A 15,095-nucleotide genomic window follows, 5' to 3' on the forward strand; every position below is an offset into this window, starting at 1 on the left:
AGTTGGTGGTGTTTTAGAGTTTAAACATTTAATTTCTTATCAGTTGTAAGGCAAGGCATTTGTACCCATCTCACGTGAACTTTCTCCAAATTCAGTTTATTTTATTCATTATTACTGCCACCAAGTTCCTTTTCAGTATATTTTATTATTCAAAAATCATTCTTCCAGATGCCTAATGTTGTACCTTGTATATAGTTTTCTTAGTGATGACAATAACTAATTTTACTTTGGTGGAATTCTGCTATTTATATTCCTTAACGTACTTCTTTACATAAAACGAGTGAATTTTCTGCAATATCACATGCTCAGTTTAACATTTTTAAGCTTATTTAAATTATTTTTCAAGTAAATTAATGAGTAAATGTCAACATTTTTGTTGATTTAACCATCTTGAGAAGCTACTCAATAGTTGTACATTAGCAGCTTGATGGATTTCATTTACAAAATGAATTGAACCAATCCCTTAGTTAAAAAATAATGCTTTTACTTTGCTTTATGTGGATGTGAGAGTCATAATTTTAAATGTCTTCAGTAAACTGCTCATGAAAATAAATCTGTAATAGTAGTGTAATTAAAGACACACTTGACTAGGTGTTCCAAATATTCAGTAATTTTTTCAAGGGCATTTTTCACTCACCTTTTCACATTCTTTATTTGGCTTGTGACGCACTTTCTGATGAGTGCTTTGTAAGAGCAAATTTTCATATTGTTAATAAGTATTCTTTATTCTGTGATATGTTACTCTGTGTTGTTGGGAGTGTGATATTCAGGTTCACTGATAACAGTCAGATACATTCAAAATTAACTGCAAAGCATAGATTCACGATCCTTTAGCCATCAAAGTCATGGACTGACATTATGAGGCTAATGGACCCCTTTGGGAATTCAAGAGTTAAAGTAGTATACTTCTTCTTTTTGAATAGCAGATCATGAAATACTTTTGTTTTCTGTGAGTTATCTAAACATAAAAGTTTGGTATAAAATGAATTAATATGCTTATACTCTTGTTCAGTCTTCTTCTGACCTTTTTTTGCTGAATATATATTTAAAAAAAAGATTTTATGTCTTATTTTTGTAGGCCATTCCAAGATAACAACTTGTATTGGGTGTACATTAACATCCTTTCATCACCTTCAGTCTGGATTTTGAGCATTGTATTAATTATTGCTGCTCTTATACCTGATGCCTTGGTACTATTTTGTGAGGAAAGATTTTCAGATGTGAAGAGAATGTGTTCCAGCTTATGCAGCGTGAGTTTCTATTATTACTTATTAATCTTTATATATCTAATAATTAAATATAAAAAGTTAAGTGTATTTAACCATAACAAATGTACTTCGCTTTTTTTCATCTGGTATATCTGTATTTTAACACATGCTTTCAAAATAATGTGATTGAATTTTTAGTGGCTGAAACTATTAAATTTCTCTATACTGCATTTCTAAAGCTTCTGAAAGATTTGTTTGATCTTGTATAAATGGCATAGTTTTGGAATATGTGCACAAATTCTCTTTTAAAACCAAGGTAATCTTCTATTAAATATTGAGAGAAATTTCTTAAATTAACACAGAATACAGCTATGAATAAAGAACAGTAATCATCACTGTAGATAAAAAAAAGTGTGTGACAGAAAGTAAATATTATCAATATTTAGAAGGGGAAAATAAATTTGATGTTAGCTGTTTTTTAAATATGTTTTAGTAATCTAGTTCTGTATGCATATGAATAAGTTATGAAATAAACACAGTACTGTGCAGCAAGTAAAATATTAAATGTTCAAAAATAAGTTGTGCAAATAAAAACAAATGGTAAACATAAGAAAAATTATTTCTAAACAGACCTAGTCAACAAAAATGAGTTTGTTAGTAGTGAATTGCATCACTTCCTAGTATATGTATATTTTCGTCTTCAGTTATATATTACTAGAGAATTCTAGTGATAACTTATACCAAAGTATTCTGGATTGTAAAATAATGTCAAATTATAAAATATAATCCCAGAAAACCTGCAGAAGTTGGGAAATTTGGAAAAGGTGTCAAAATAGTGTGTAAAAAATTAGGATAAATTGAAAAATTCTCAAAACCTTGAAAAAATCAAATAAAAATTATGCCTCCTCCTCTTGTTTTTAGTATCCCAGAATCTGCACATTCATACAAATCATACTATGCTAATTTTTGGTATATATATATTAACATGATAATTATAATAAATCAGAGTTTTGGACCATTAGCCTTATTTGTAAGCAATCCATTAAAAGTGGTGAGGAACTAGGACATTGGGAATATTGTGCCATTTTTAAAGGGAAAGCTAGACAATGTTCAAGTAATTACTGCTCAGTTTATCTTAAGTTCAGTGATTTAATAATAAAGAGAAACTATGATTACAGAAATTCACAGGTAAAGCTTTTAGAATGGGAAGTTTATGTTTTATGAATTTTCTTTCTTTGAAAATATTATGTTTAATCCGAGCAGGATTAATGCAGTGCATTTAAAAAACTTTTGATAAGGTGTTACATAATGGTGGGGTATGATTAAGCTAGTTAAATAGATTGAGCATTGGTTGGGTGATAAAAAAGAACAAGTCATTATAAATTAGTAAAATCATGGTGGATTAATGTTACAAGTACCTCAAGATTCTGTGTTAAGTCCTTTGCTATTTTTCATTTTCATTAATGACATATATAATGGAATAATCAGTAATGGTAATTATTTGCAGATTATATTAAATTAATGGGCATTTCAAATTTTACTAAAGATGTTGAAGTTTTGCAGAGATAAATTTGGACTCTTTTAACACTTAGCAAATGTATTTTAACCCTTTCCATATGGGTATCCTTTTCTGCCCGTCACAACCTTTTTACAGAATTACATTCAAAATTTAATTAAGCTACTTTACTATCAGTGTATATGAATAAACTTAGAATCAAAACATAGTTAATAAATCAAATATTAATATTATGTAAGTTTTAAGTTCTTAATTTTACAAGGACAAATCCTCAACTTCCCCTAGTTTGAGAGTTGTGACATTTGCTCTCTAGGTCTCTCCTCTTCTCTAATTTATTTACTACCCATCTGAGAAGTACAGAATTTAGCATAGTTATTACTCAGGCAAAACATAGTTTTTATAGCCTTCAATCATTTTTGTTTATAGAGTCATAAACTAGAAACTCGGTCCTACTTGCCACATCCTCTCTTTCACAAATTGCCTACGTTTAACACTATATTATTTATAACCATAGAAAGCCAAAGTTTTAATCTATCAAATGATTTATTATATTATATTGTTTTCTGTACAGAGAATTGTGTATGTTGTTTCTAGTTCAAAACTTTATTCCCATAGGAAACAAATTGGCGAGCTGAGCTGAAGTTTTCACGGCTCTTATTGCATAGTTAGAGAGCCAGAAAAATTATTTATAGCCATAGGATATTTTGCTTTTTATGTGTTGTTATTCTGTATTCTTAGGTGCATTATTTAATCAACTAAAAAATTTAGTGTAGCAGTATCATTGGTATAAAAAGAAGAAAAAAGTAGGCGTAAGTTTCATTTACATTTGACAGCAAAAAATACAAGGACCTAGTTAAGAACTATATTTATATTTATTGATTTTCATGTGTAATCTTTATTTATTATTATGAAAACAATTAAGTATGAAAAATTAGAAAATTATTAGGTTAGATTAGGTAAAATAATGAAAAAATATTAATAATAAAAAAAACAGGTATTCTTGTGAACAGTGCCGTGCATCATGTAATTTGACACAATTAATAAGTTGCACATTCACTGAGTGATTTAGAACTTGTGTGGTCGTTAGACATTGTTCAAAAGTCAATAAAGCAATAAAATTAAGTATAAATAGATGTATACTGTTACAAGCTTTAAGCTATTTAGGATAAACAAATGTGGTTCCCATTACAATTTGCGGTCATTCTAGAAAGACAGAAGGGTAATTTAGGTTTACAGTTGGCCAACCCCATATAGGGTTATGGTAGAGAAAATAACATAACATATGAAGTTTTTCTGAAATAAACGTTTGACATTTATTGAGGAGGTTTTAGAGATCACACAATTGAAATTTGAGGTTTTTCTGATGAAGAAAAATATTTTTAATCATGAAATGAAAATCACTTTGCACTCAGAACAGTCAACTCTTTGAATCCATATATTTATGGAAAAATTTTTAGTAAAATACTTAATTAAAGAATTGTATTTTTTTTGTACAAAAGACTTGCAATGTTTACTGATAGTCTTCAAACTTTCATAAAGATACACATTCATTATCAAAAGTTATGACTAATATTGTTACTTTGGTGGTTGTAAATTAGGTGCAGTGACCTCTCTCATATGGAATGAGTTAATTTTAACAGTAAGAAGGTTGTGCTTTAATACTGGTTATCACGAATCAGCTAGTTAGTTCTTATAGCCTTGTAGGGGACACACTAAATAAAGTTGACAAGGAAGAAAATATCTTAGCATAACTATTACATAGTCTCTAAAGTCTAAAGACAATGTATATTAGGTAGAAATAAGACCAACAGATTAGGTTGTATACATAGAAATACTGAGTGTAAGCCAACGGAAGTCATTGATTTACTCTTTAAGGTGCTGGTTAGACCTCATTTGCAATATTGTGTTCAGTTTTAATCATTTTATTTAAGAAGGATGTTGAGTTGTTGGAGAGAATTCAGGGAAGGGAAGAGCTACAGGATGATGCTGGATTTGGAAGGATCATCATATTATGATAGTTTATAATCTCTTGATATGGTTTTACTGGTGAAGAGAAGAGTTTAGGGGAACATGATTGAGGTTTTAAGATTATTAGAGAGGTGAAGTCCACACATCCTGGTTACTTTTTCATAAAAGAAAAATTGCGGGAAGTAAAACTAGAGGATACAAGTTCAAAATATGGAAAACACTGACATGTCTCCAGCTAAAGCACTGTCACTTTTATAGAAGGGTGCTCAGTCTGTGGAATGGTTTTTCTTTAGGTGTGTTAGAAACTTGTAACATTGAAAATGCTTATGAAGAAACTGGATGACATACCTTAGAGTAGGTTAATAATAAAAAACGGAAAGTCTAGGTAGGACAACTGACCCCTCAATAAAATATATATATATTATTTTATAAATAAACATGCAACAGTTTTTGTCTACCACACTGTTTCAATGTTCTTGTTTGAAGATATGTTTCTGTAATCCCATATTGTGAAGTTAATATATTTGAAGTTTTTATTATTCCTTATAACCAGAGTGCATGCTAAAGTAGTGTAAGTTAGGTACAATTATAAGAAAGATCTAAATATCAGTGTGTCACGTGAAAATATGGAAATTTAATTGCAAAGGGAGGGATTAAGATATTTAAAAGAATGTTTTAAAATTGTTAATATTATAGAGAATTAAAAATAAAATTTGTATCTAAAGCTAGCTGTCTTTATAACTACAGCTCTTAAGTTAAAGAATACCATTATACAAACAATTTGAAACAGAAATCCATATAGTTGGCCAAAGATAAATTATATGAGAAAATGTATTTTAAATATTTTACATGAAACTGTCTAGGCTTTTCATAAATGATTACCACCAAACTTGCATCTTGATAACATTTAACATACAATGGAAAGGTATTGTTAAAATAATATTATTTTGAATAGATTTACCAAGCATGAAGTCAATTTGAGTGTAAAAACCATGAAATGGCAGAGTAGTAAAACTGAAAAAATTATCTGCCATTAATAAGTGTTTTGTGTGTGTACTATAAAAGCATGTCAAAAATGATGCGAAATCATTCTTAAATGATTAACGAAAATTATAGAATTTTAACTAAAACAAATTTGTCTGTATCTCCAAAATGCACCTACTCTTCACCTATTTCATCAGTCTCAAAGTAATTCTTTTATCACCACATTTTTAGTAAAAATTACACTGAAAAATGAAATGTTATGATGAACAAAAGTATGTTTGCACTCTGAAAGAGACTTAAAATAGCACCCTTGAGCCTTTTCACTGTATTCCAGGTCAGGAAGTAGAAAACATAGTGCAGACATTCTAACACAAATTTTTAACTCTTTGACTGTACAAAGGAAAAATAGATATTTGGTACTAATAAATGTTTATTTTCTTTATGTTTTAAGGCCGAGTAGATATTGTATGTAGATAATAATATAATATATACCAAAAGAATATTTATTAATTAACATTTTTTCACCACTATCACCGACAAAAAATTTTCAACTCTTTCAACATTACAAAGGATAAAATGTATTTGGTGGTAATAAACATTTATTTTTCTTTGTTTTAAGGCCAAGTAGGTAATATATGTGTTAAAATATCAAAATGATATTTATTAATTAACATTTATACACCACTTAAAACTTTTTAAACACTGACTTTATAACATTAGTAATAATAGGCCTATTTGTAGTCTAATTTAAGCATTAAGCCTAATACACAAATGTAACATAAGGCCTAGCTGAAACACTACTTGGTAAATTTTATTTTGCTTTTGGCTACAACTCAATGTCATAAACTTCTGAATTAAACTATCTTGCTGTTATATCAGCAAAGTTATCAAAAAAATAAAGAATAAAAAAACCTTTCTAAGAAATCAACATGATATGGAGCATTCAACATAAACACCATAGTTGACCTAAGAATAATCAGTTGATAGTTTTGTTGCTAAATGACAATGTATATTGTTGAGCATTACCAGAAAGGAGTGTGAAAGTGTTTTCAATAGAGTGACAAAGAGAATAAGCCTTTCATAATTAGTGATACTTGAGTCTAAGACCTAAAAAATTTAATGTACAAGCTGGTTTCTGTTTCTTTGAAATTGTCTTATAAATGAAGAAATATGAACATTATAAAAGTCTTTGAAGTCCACTACCCATCAAAATTGTGAATTTGTTTAATGTTTTCACATTTATTTTGCATAATAACTATTTATTATTGTACTCTTCTTCTCACATTTAACCAGTCTAGATATAGAATTCATGTACTTTGAAACATACATTCTCACAACTGTTATAACCCCAACTTCATTTCTATGCTGTAATAATCTTACTTTTTTTTTCCTCGGAAACTTCCGGTGTTCTTTAACTAAACTCCAATTGTCATTATAGCTTATTCAGTTAGTCAACTATACATGTATGTTGTTTGTCTCTTCCTTCTTTTGTGTATGTGCGTGCATATGTGATTTAACATGTGTAATAAATGTAATCGGTGCTTATGCCCTTGGTTACTGGTCTTATTGGGGTACTCCACTTTTTGGTTGCTCATGCTATATTTTTCTAGTTTTATACTTAATGCTTATTGATTGCACCAACTGTGAAATTAATTCCACACAGTCTGTTATTACTTGGTTACATCTATGAAACAGTATGATGAAGTTTTGAAGTTCTCTACATTTCATTTTTTCTTTTAAAAAAGATGCATGTTATCTTTAACATTGCTTTTTAGCAATGAAACACTCATTTTATGTAAATACCTTTTTAAAGAAATATTTTGATGTGTACATAAGTGTATAACATATTAGTTGAAAACCGATTCACTGCGATAATTTCTTGTGTGTGTCTGATGTAGTAATTTAAGTTGGTAATTTTATGCTTAACTAGCATTTTGTAGTTATGTATCTTACCTGTATATATGATTGAGGAGTGTATTAAATATGAACAGTTCTTTCAGTGAGAGAAAGGTTTCTCCAATAAAATTTAGTAGAGATTTGGCTTAAATGAACTTCTCCTGCCTATTTCTTGAGTGGGGTAACATTTTACCTTCTTTACTGAGGCCTTCTTTGGGTCAAAGACCAAAGTTGTTTACTGTGTAGTGCCTTTTTACCTGAAAAAGGCCTCATTATAGAAGCTGAAATATATTCCAACTTTAAAAACAGTCGGTAGTAGTCCATTTATGCCAAATCTGTACTATGTCTACACTGCCCAACATACTCTTGAGAAAAAAAAATTGTCCAGTAATGTAAATTAAATTATTCCATTTTTGAGTATCTTTATATCTGATATGTATGTTGGGTTTTTTTTTTACATAGTCCACAGAATTTCATCTTATCCAATTGTATGATTAAATATTGATCACTTCCTAATTTATAGAAAATGTTTCCCTTAGTTATTATAATAATATATTTACCTTTTTTTCAATATTAATACCCGTCAAGTCATAAGCTTTTAAATATTTTGTTAATCAAGTTAAATCAATATTTATACAGTTAGAATAAAATGTTATAACATTCATTGTGATGATTATTTTCATTCATTTATACTATTCATTTGGCTTTTAAAATGCCTTCCAAATTTTGGTGGTTGGGGTAGGGGAGCATTTCAGAGTTGGAGAGTAGTATTCCATATTATTTTAAATGCTTAAAAGTTTTCCCAAAATTCATTATCTAAGGATTTTTTCCTGGGATATTGTGACCTTGCTTGATGACCTCTGTGTGAGAGTTTTTTATGTGTAAAACTTAACTACTATTTCTTCTTATCCTCTAAAATTAGCCTCATCACTTCAAATCAGAACATATTTTCATGTGTGCGATTATCCTTTAATTTCCTATATCTTGTGGGTGTGTCATGGTGGTTAGCATGTGGGATTATGAACCTAAGGGTCTGTAGTTCATGTTTTATTCTCACAAGATCATGCTTAGCACTTTTTAACTTTGGGTGTGCTGTTAGATTTAAGGACATATCCCACTATTAAATTAGAGCAGTCCAAGAGCTGGTGGTGGTGGGTGTTTTTAATAAGTTGCTTTTACTCTACTCTATCAGATCAAAATAAGAGATAACTAGTTCAGGTAACCCTGGTGTAGCTTTGAGAAAATATCCAATCAAACACACACACACATAAATTTGGTTTGTGTTATGCTTGTTTTATATTTTTAATGTTTTTTGTGCAATGGATGTGTGTACGTGTGCATGAAGACAAAAACTGTGAGCCGTCCTTATTTCTCCACCATCACTTCCTTATTTCCTTACCTTCAGGTGCACTTAATGTGCTTGTGGAATCGATCCAGTGATAATAACTTCTCAAACAACAGTCAACTCAATATTGTGGGGGGATCAATGACCACAATCGACCAAACCAGTCTCTGAGAGGTAACTCTCTCTACACAGGTCAGATACTTCATTGTATGTTTTTCTCCTTTCAAAACTACTTCTGTTTTCACTGAGCTTCATGGAAATGGCTTCACTTCAGTATTTCCAAAAATTGCAAAAAGCCCAATTAATATTGTAGAATTTTGAAGTGTGATTATTATTACTATTTCTATTGTGAAAGTCACAGTTATACTATACATGTGAAAAATTGGTAAGGATTTCAGTTGTAGAGTTTTGTTTTTCTAAGAAACACCTCTCGGGAGTGTTCATTAGGAGTTTTAATACTTCAGCTTATTTTTCACATTCTTGAGTAGATGATTTTCTTTTCTTCTGAAAAAAACAACAACTGCATATAGATGTATACTTTTAGTGACACAATTTATATTGCTATAGCAAAATTGAATGTTGAGGACATTATCTTTAATTTTCAGCAGTCCTTTTGTATAATCCACTAATTGCTTGATTAGTAAGGTATTTAATCAAAAGTACCTAACAAACCATATCTAAAATATAAAATTCTTTTTGGATAACTGACAATTTTCTGTCGTTCCAATAATTTGATAGTTGGGTTTCGACACTCAAAAGCAAATGTTTATCATGATCTATATCACTCGTTTTGCTTTTAATTAGTCATAGCATAATTCAAAGGTTAAACAAATCCATAAGTAATTTAGTTATAAGTTTAAGCTAAGTAAATAAGAAATGTCAGTGAGTATTGTAATATCATAATGTTCAAATGTTTATTTCAGAAGGAAATTGAAAGTATTTTTTAATTCTCTTAAGGTATTTTATAATGATATATTTTACTTCAAAAATTTGTATTTGTTTATAAGTTGTGAAGTATTGTATTGTGATTAAAGCTATTGTGACAATGGTTTTAAAAACAAAACTATAATATGATGTTAAGCTTGAATCATTTAAGAGTTACAATTTGAACCAAAATATAAATACATCTGTATTTAGTGAAGCACCTAAATTCGTTTTTTTTTTTTTTTACTACTGTGTTATTGTGTTTAATTTTGTTTTGTTTTTTTATTTTGTACGGTACAAGTTTTAACCACACAGTTCTCAAACACTATAAGAATTCTATGAAAATTGTTCTAAGTCTTGTCCTATTGGTGGAACATTCATTTATTACTTAAAAACTGTCTCATAATAAATTAACAGTACCCATATAGTTTTGAAACTTTATAGTGTGTTTCAGTGTTCTGTTAACTTTGCTGTATGGAAGGTAAGTAGTAACTTATTCATATCTTCTTTTCTCTTCTTTCCTTTCCTGTTAGCTGAACTGTTTTCTTCAATAATATAGAGAGATTCTTCACCGAGGTCCCATGCCACAGAGAGAACTCCGTTAAACCAGTACAGGTTGCACATGTCTACCATTAGCAGTGATGCAAGCAACATGCATTAGCCCAGAAAACAGGAAAAAAATACTTCTTCATGTCCCATGAAAAAATACTTGTAACTGTCAGATAGATCTCTCCATTTTAAAAAACACCACTTTGAGAACATTTTAAATGTAAATTCCTTATTTGGATGTTAACCACACATTGTTGCTATGAGATGTGATGTTGAGTTCTTACATTGTTCTTTGCATACTTATAAATAACTAAGAAATTTTAGGTTATGTATTTTAGATATGAAGTAAAATAATAATAGTTTATTTGAATCAATGAAAGGGTTTTGTTCATTTGTTACTGATTAATATATATATTTGTGTTATTTGAAACATATTCTTAATGTGGTAATTTTTAATGTCATTGAAGTTGTTTAAAAGTATGTCCATCCATATAAATATTTTATTTTATTTCATGTCTTATTAAGAATAGCTTGTCTATTCTATGTCACCCTCATACAGAGTTGTGATTTGAAACATTATACTGTTGCTTTGAATGGAGAGGATTCACAATTCAAATTATATTAAAACCTTCCTGAAGTACATACAGTAGACATTAATGATTAGTCCATATATTCATTATTTTTATTTCAAAAAATGTAGTAGGTTAATATGCCAACTTAGAAAAACCACATAAGTTAGCTCTAGTGCTTGTAACTGGAATGGTCCCTGCTTTCAGTTGAAGATCATAGTAAATTTAATTTATGATGTATGATAACTGAATTATATAATTTTAATAAAATAGTAACTGAGAAAGTGGTTATCTAATTATAAGAGTATATTGTTACCACTTTGATATCATATTACTTCCTTCTTTGTTTAAGATAATATTTTAAACATATTCACAGAGATTTATGTATAAAGTGGCAGTATTATTTGTATATTAGCAAAAATGAAAATATTATTTCTTAATTATTTTTGATGTTGTTCAAAATAATATATATATATATATATTGTTAATTTCTAAGAGAGAGATATAATGAAAGAATATAATTATATCAAAAACTGGGTTTATTAAATCTTTAGAAAGAAAATATGTTTTCTTGTGAGTAATCTTTATACAGAACCACATTGATCCTAAAAACATAGTAGATGTATTTTGAAACTGAAGGCTTTTAAACTTTTAGAAATATCTGGGTATTCTCAAGAAAAATCATTAAAAATAAATGCTTTAGATGGATATTTTAGATGCCCAGAAAACATTTAAGCTATTATTACTTTATTGGTCTTTTTAATGCAAGGTAGTTACTTTGTGTAATAATTAAATGAAAATAAATAAAGTTTCCTTTCATTTACTAAAGATTTACGTTTTTTTTTTTTTATTTAGATAGGTTTTGAAAATTGTAAAATTAAATTGTCTGAAGTATCAATGTAATTATGTAATCAGTGTAATTAGAGTTTTCTTCTAGTAGATGGCATTATTTAAAAGTCAGTGGTTGCCAGGTAAAGGTATCTGTATAACAAACCACACTTTGAATACTAAAAATGATGCACAAGGTATTTGTAAATTTAGATTAACGTAGTTCTAATGAAAAAATAACTCGGGGACTGGCCTGTTTGCTTAAAGATGTTGCATGTTAAAAAAAAACTTTCTATATTTATCAGCTGTAAAGACTATAATGTAATTAGTATTAATCTTAGAAAATACTGTATTGTAGAGTTATAATTATAAAGTGTAAAGAGTCTGTATAAAGTAAGGAATTTTCATTACTGGTCTTGTACCAAAGATTTTCTGTTTTTACCCATTGGTACTTAATCTTCTCTGCCTTTAGTATAAAAAGCTTGTGTTTTTCAACTAGGTGGCAAACAGATGGCCTATTTTACACACTTACTTAACTCACTATATGCTTAAATATACTTAATAAATATATATAGTTTAGTTGTATGTAATTGATAATTCCATTGTGGTTCAAAGTTATGTTAATAGTTTATTTCTTTAACTGTAATAATAAACTTAAAATTGCTCAGGTATTTAAAGTTAAACTGAAATATACATAAAGTTAGGTATTGTACAGATTTTGTCAATAAGATATGGAATAACTATTACTGGTATTGAACCTGATTCAGTTGAACTCCATTCTATGATTACTCAACTTTCATTGCAGTAAGATGTAAATTTCAGGCTTTCATTGTTAGGGGACTATATGGACTGGAATTTCAGTAAACATATATGAAAAACATCAAATAATTAGAAAAGCAAAAATGAAAAGTACTTTTAATTATGTTTTCTGACAGCTTATATATCTTTTATAAAATGAAACACTTGCACAAATGTTGGAGAATCACTTTACAAAAGTTACTCTATTTCATCCAATTGAAACAGGCCTTTAACAAAAAGAACGAATGTACATATGAGGATTTGCCACAGTTAGTGTCAAGCATTGAAACATAGAAAGTATTTTTATCATCTAAAAAAAAGATGTACTGATATTTTTGATTAAGAAAACAACTTCAGAGATATGTTTATGTATATTTAGATTAGACAGTACGAGGTACTTTAAAAGGTTTTTGTCCTTTCTGACTTTTTGTCAGTTTCAACCACTTGTTAACATATATGGTCCCTAAAAAAATTTCATTCCTATGCTATTCAATTTTGATTGCTAAAATAAATATTTCCATTCCAATCGTGTTAAACTGTGATTCCTATAAATATTATTCCAGTCACATTCAACTTTGATTATTATAAAAAATCACTCATTCTTGAAATACATTTTGAACTTTGATTACTACAGAAAACTTGCCAATTCGAAAACAACTTTGGAGGTTAGAAAAATACTTTTCTTTCTTATAACATTACTTTTACTGTGGTTGCTAGAAAAAGCTTTTCATTCATTCTTTTTTTCAACCTATTTCACAACAGAATTCTTATTCCTTTTTTTTATTTCATCATAGTTTAGCCTCATATTTTTTTCTTCCTGACCATATAATTAACTGGACAATTGTGATGATATATATCAAAACAATTCAACTTGACCTTGCTTTTCTGTTATATTAAATGAAGAAAAACTTGTTTTGTGGCTTCCTTCTTGTAAATGCTTCTTGTAAAAGTTTTAGTTCATTACTCTTATCCAAGACAAACCTAATTATTTATATTCACTTTGTGATTAAATATTATTAAATTCCATGCAGTAAGTATTGATATCAGTCATAGTGAATTAACTTAGTATTTGTTCCATTAAAAATTAAGAAAGATCATTATCAAATAATACTTAAACAGATATTTGTCAGCCTTAATTTTTAATATTATTTTGTTGATTTTTTATAGTTTTTTTACTCTGGTGTATTATTCAAGACTATTTATAATCAAAAAAGCCATTTTTTGTGTAAAATATAGTTGAAACTAAAATACTACTTATTGCCAAAGTAGGTAGGGAAGTATGTAGTTTTGAGTAGGAAGAGATGTAGCCAAATTGTATTTTAGATGTCATCATGAATTCTTAAATGGTATTATACTTATTTTATATGTCTGTGTTTTCTCATTGAGTATGCAGTGTCTCAAAAAATGCCAGCACCACTGAAATTATAGGAACAATTAGTTATCCATGAAATACTAATTTTTAACACCAATTTGTTACATTTTGTCCCACTTTTATATTTACTTTTTTCTGATTAAATCACTCTCCATGCTAACTAACTGGAATCACATCACTTTTCATGACCCATGATTATAAAACCCTGAACCTCAAGATAACCAAAGCCTATTACAGTGAAATTAAGCCTTGATGGTTTTGTTGTTGTCCTTACACTGAGCTATGTATTTGTTTTATGGCTTAAAATATTTTAATTGAAATATTTGAAACAAACAAGACTAACCTATTTTGATGTGTCAGTGACTTTTGGCCATCTATTCAGTCTGAGAAAATTATACTTGAGATCCTTTACAGTTAGGATGTAATATTGAATCAGTTACCTCTGTAATAGTGTTCTAAAACATATTTTATATTTGGATCTTGTTATTCATTTGTTTATTTTATTATTTCATTGATTAATTATTCTCATATTATCCAAGTAACTGTTATTTCAGAAAAAAAATATAGTAGAATTTTCTAAATATAATATATGCACCAGTTTTAAGTTAGTAAAACTTTGATTCTGTAAGTTAGAAAAAGTGATAACATCGGGTTGTATTGTATAATAATAATCTGTTTCTTTGTATATAAAAATCGATGTTTTTATTTCCCTCATTCAAAATGTTTTTGTTTAGTTGGTTGATTTTGGTGATGTAGATATATATATTCACTGTATTTCAGTTCAGTCATTTAAAGCCAAATGAATATTATTTTCACCATAAGAAATTTGTAATGTTATAGTTTTAAGAGTTTTTGATTATTTTATGAACGGATATTTCTATATCATCATGTACTAGTGTTTGTATGAATAAATGGAGTTATTAAATGTCTAAGTTTTAATTTTTTAAAGCTGTTAGGGTTGCGTTCCCATATATGGATATTTCTTCTTACATTGTAATTGCTTTCATTTTTGTTGTTTTTTCCCCCTTTATTTTATTGGTGTTGTTTAAGTAGTAAACTTACCTGAATTTTTTTTCTTCTCTTATTTCATATCAATTTCATGTGAGGGTGACACTCCAGTATAGAACTCTTTCCAATT

General features: G+C 28.4%; 1 protein-coding gene across 5 annotated transcripts in view; it reads left to right on the plus strand.

Moving 5' to 3' along the window:
• The window catches only part of LOC106462455 (probable phospholipid-transporting ATPase IF), a 118,967-nt gene extending 104,081 nt beyond the window's left edge, over positions 1-14,886 (plus strand). The window contains exons 27-29 of one of the 5 annotated variants that reach the window (XM_022389721.1): positions 1,079-1,250; positions 8,978-9,109; positions 10,375-14,886. In XM_022389721.1, the coding sequence (XP_022245429.1) occupies positions 1,079-1,250; positions 8,978-9,088 (283 nt within the window). In that variant the 3' untranslated portion in view covers positions 9,089-9,109; positions 10,375-14,886. The remainder of the gene's footprint in view (positions 1-1,078; positions 1,251-8,977; positions 9,110-10,374) is intronic. The other 4 variants (XM_022389722.1, XM_022389723.1, XM_022389725.1 and 1 more) reach the window with 4 other exon arrangements.
• Positions 14,887-15,095: the final 209 nt, after the last annotated feature.

This window comes from Limulus polyphemus, unplaced genomic scaffold (assembly GCF_000517525.1).
Source record: "Limulus polyphemus unplaced genomic scaffold, Limulus_polyphemus-2.1.2 Scaffold1170, whole genome shotgun sequence".
Taxonomy (NCBI): domain Eukaryota; kingdom Metazoa; phylum Arthropoda; class Merostomata; order Xiphosura; family Limulidae; genus Limulus; species Limulus polyphemus.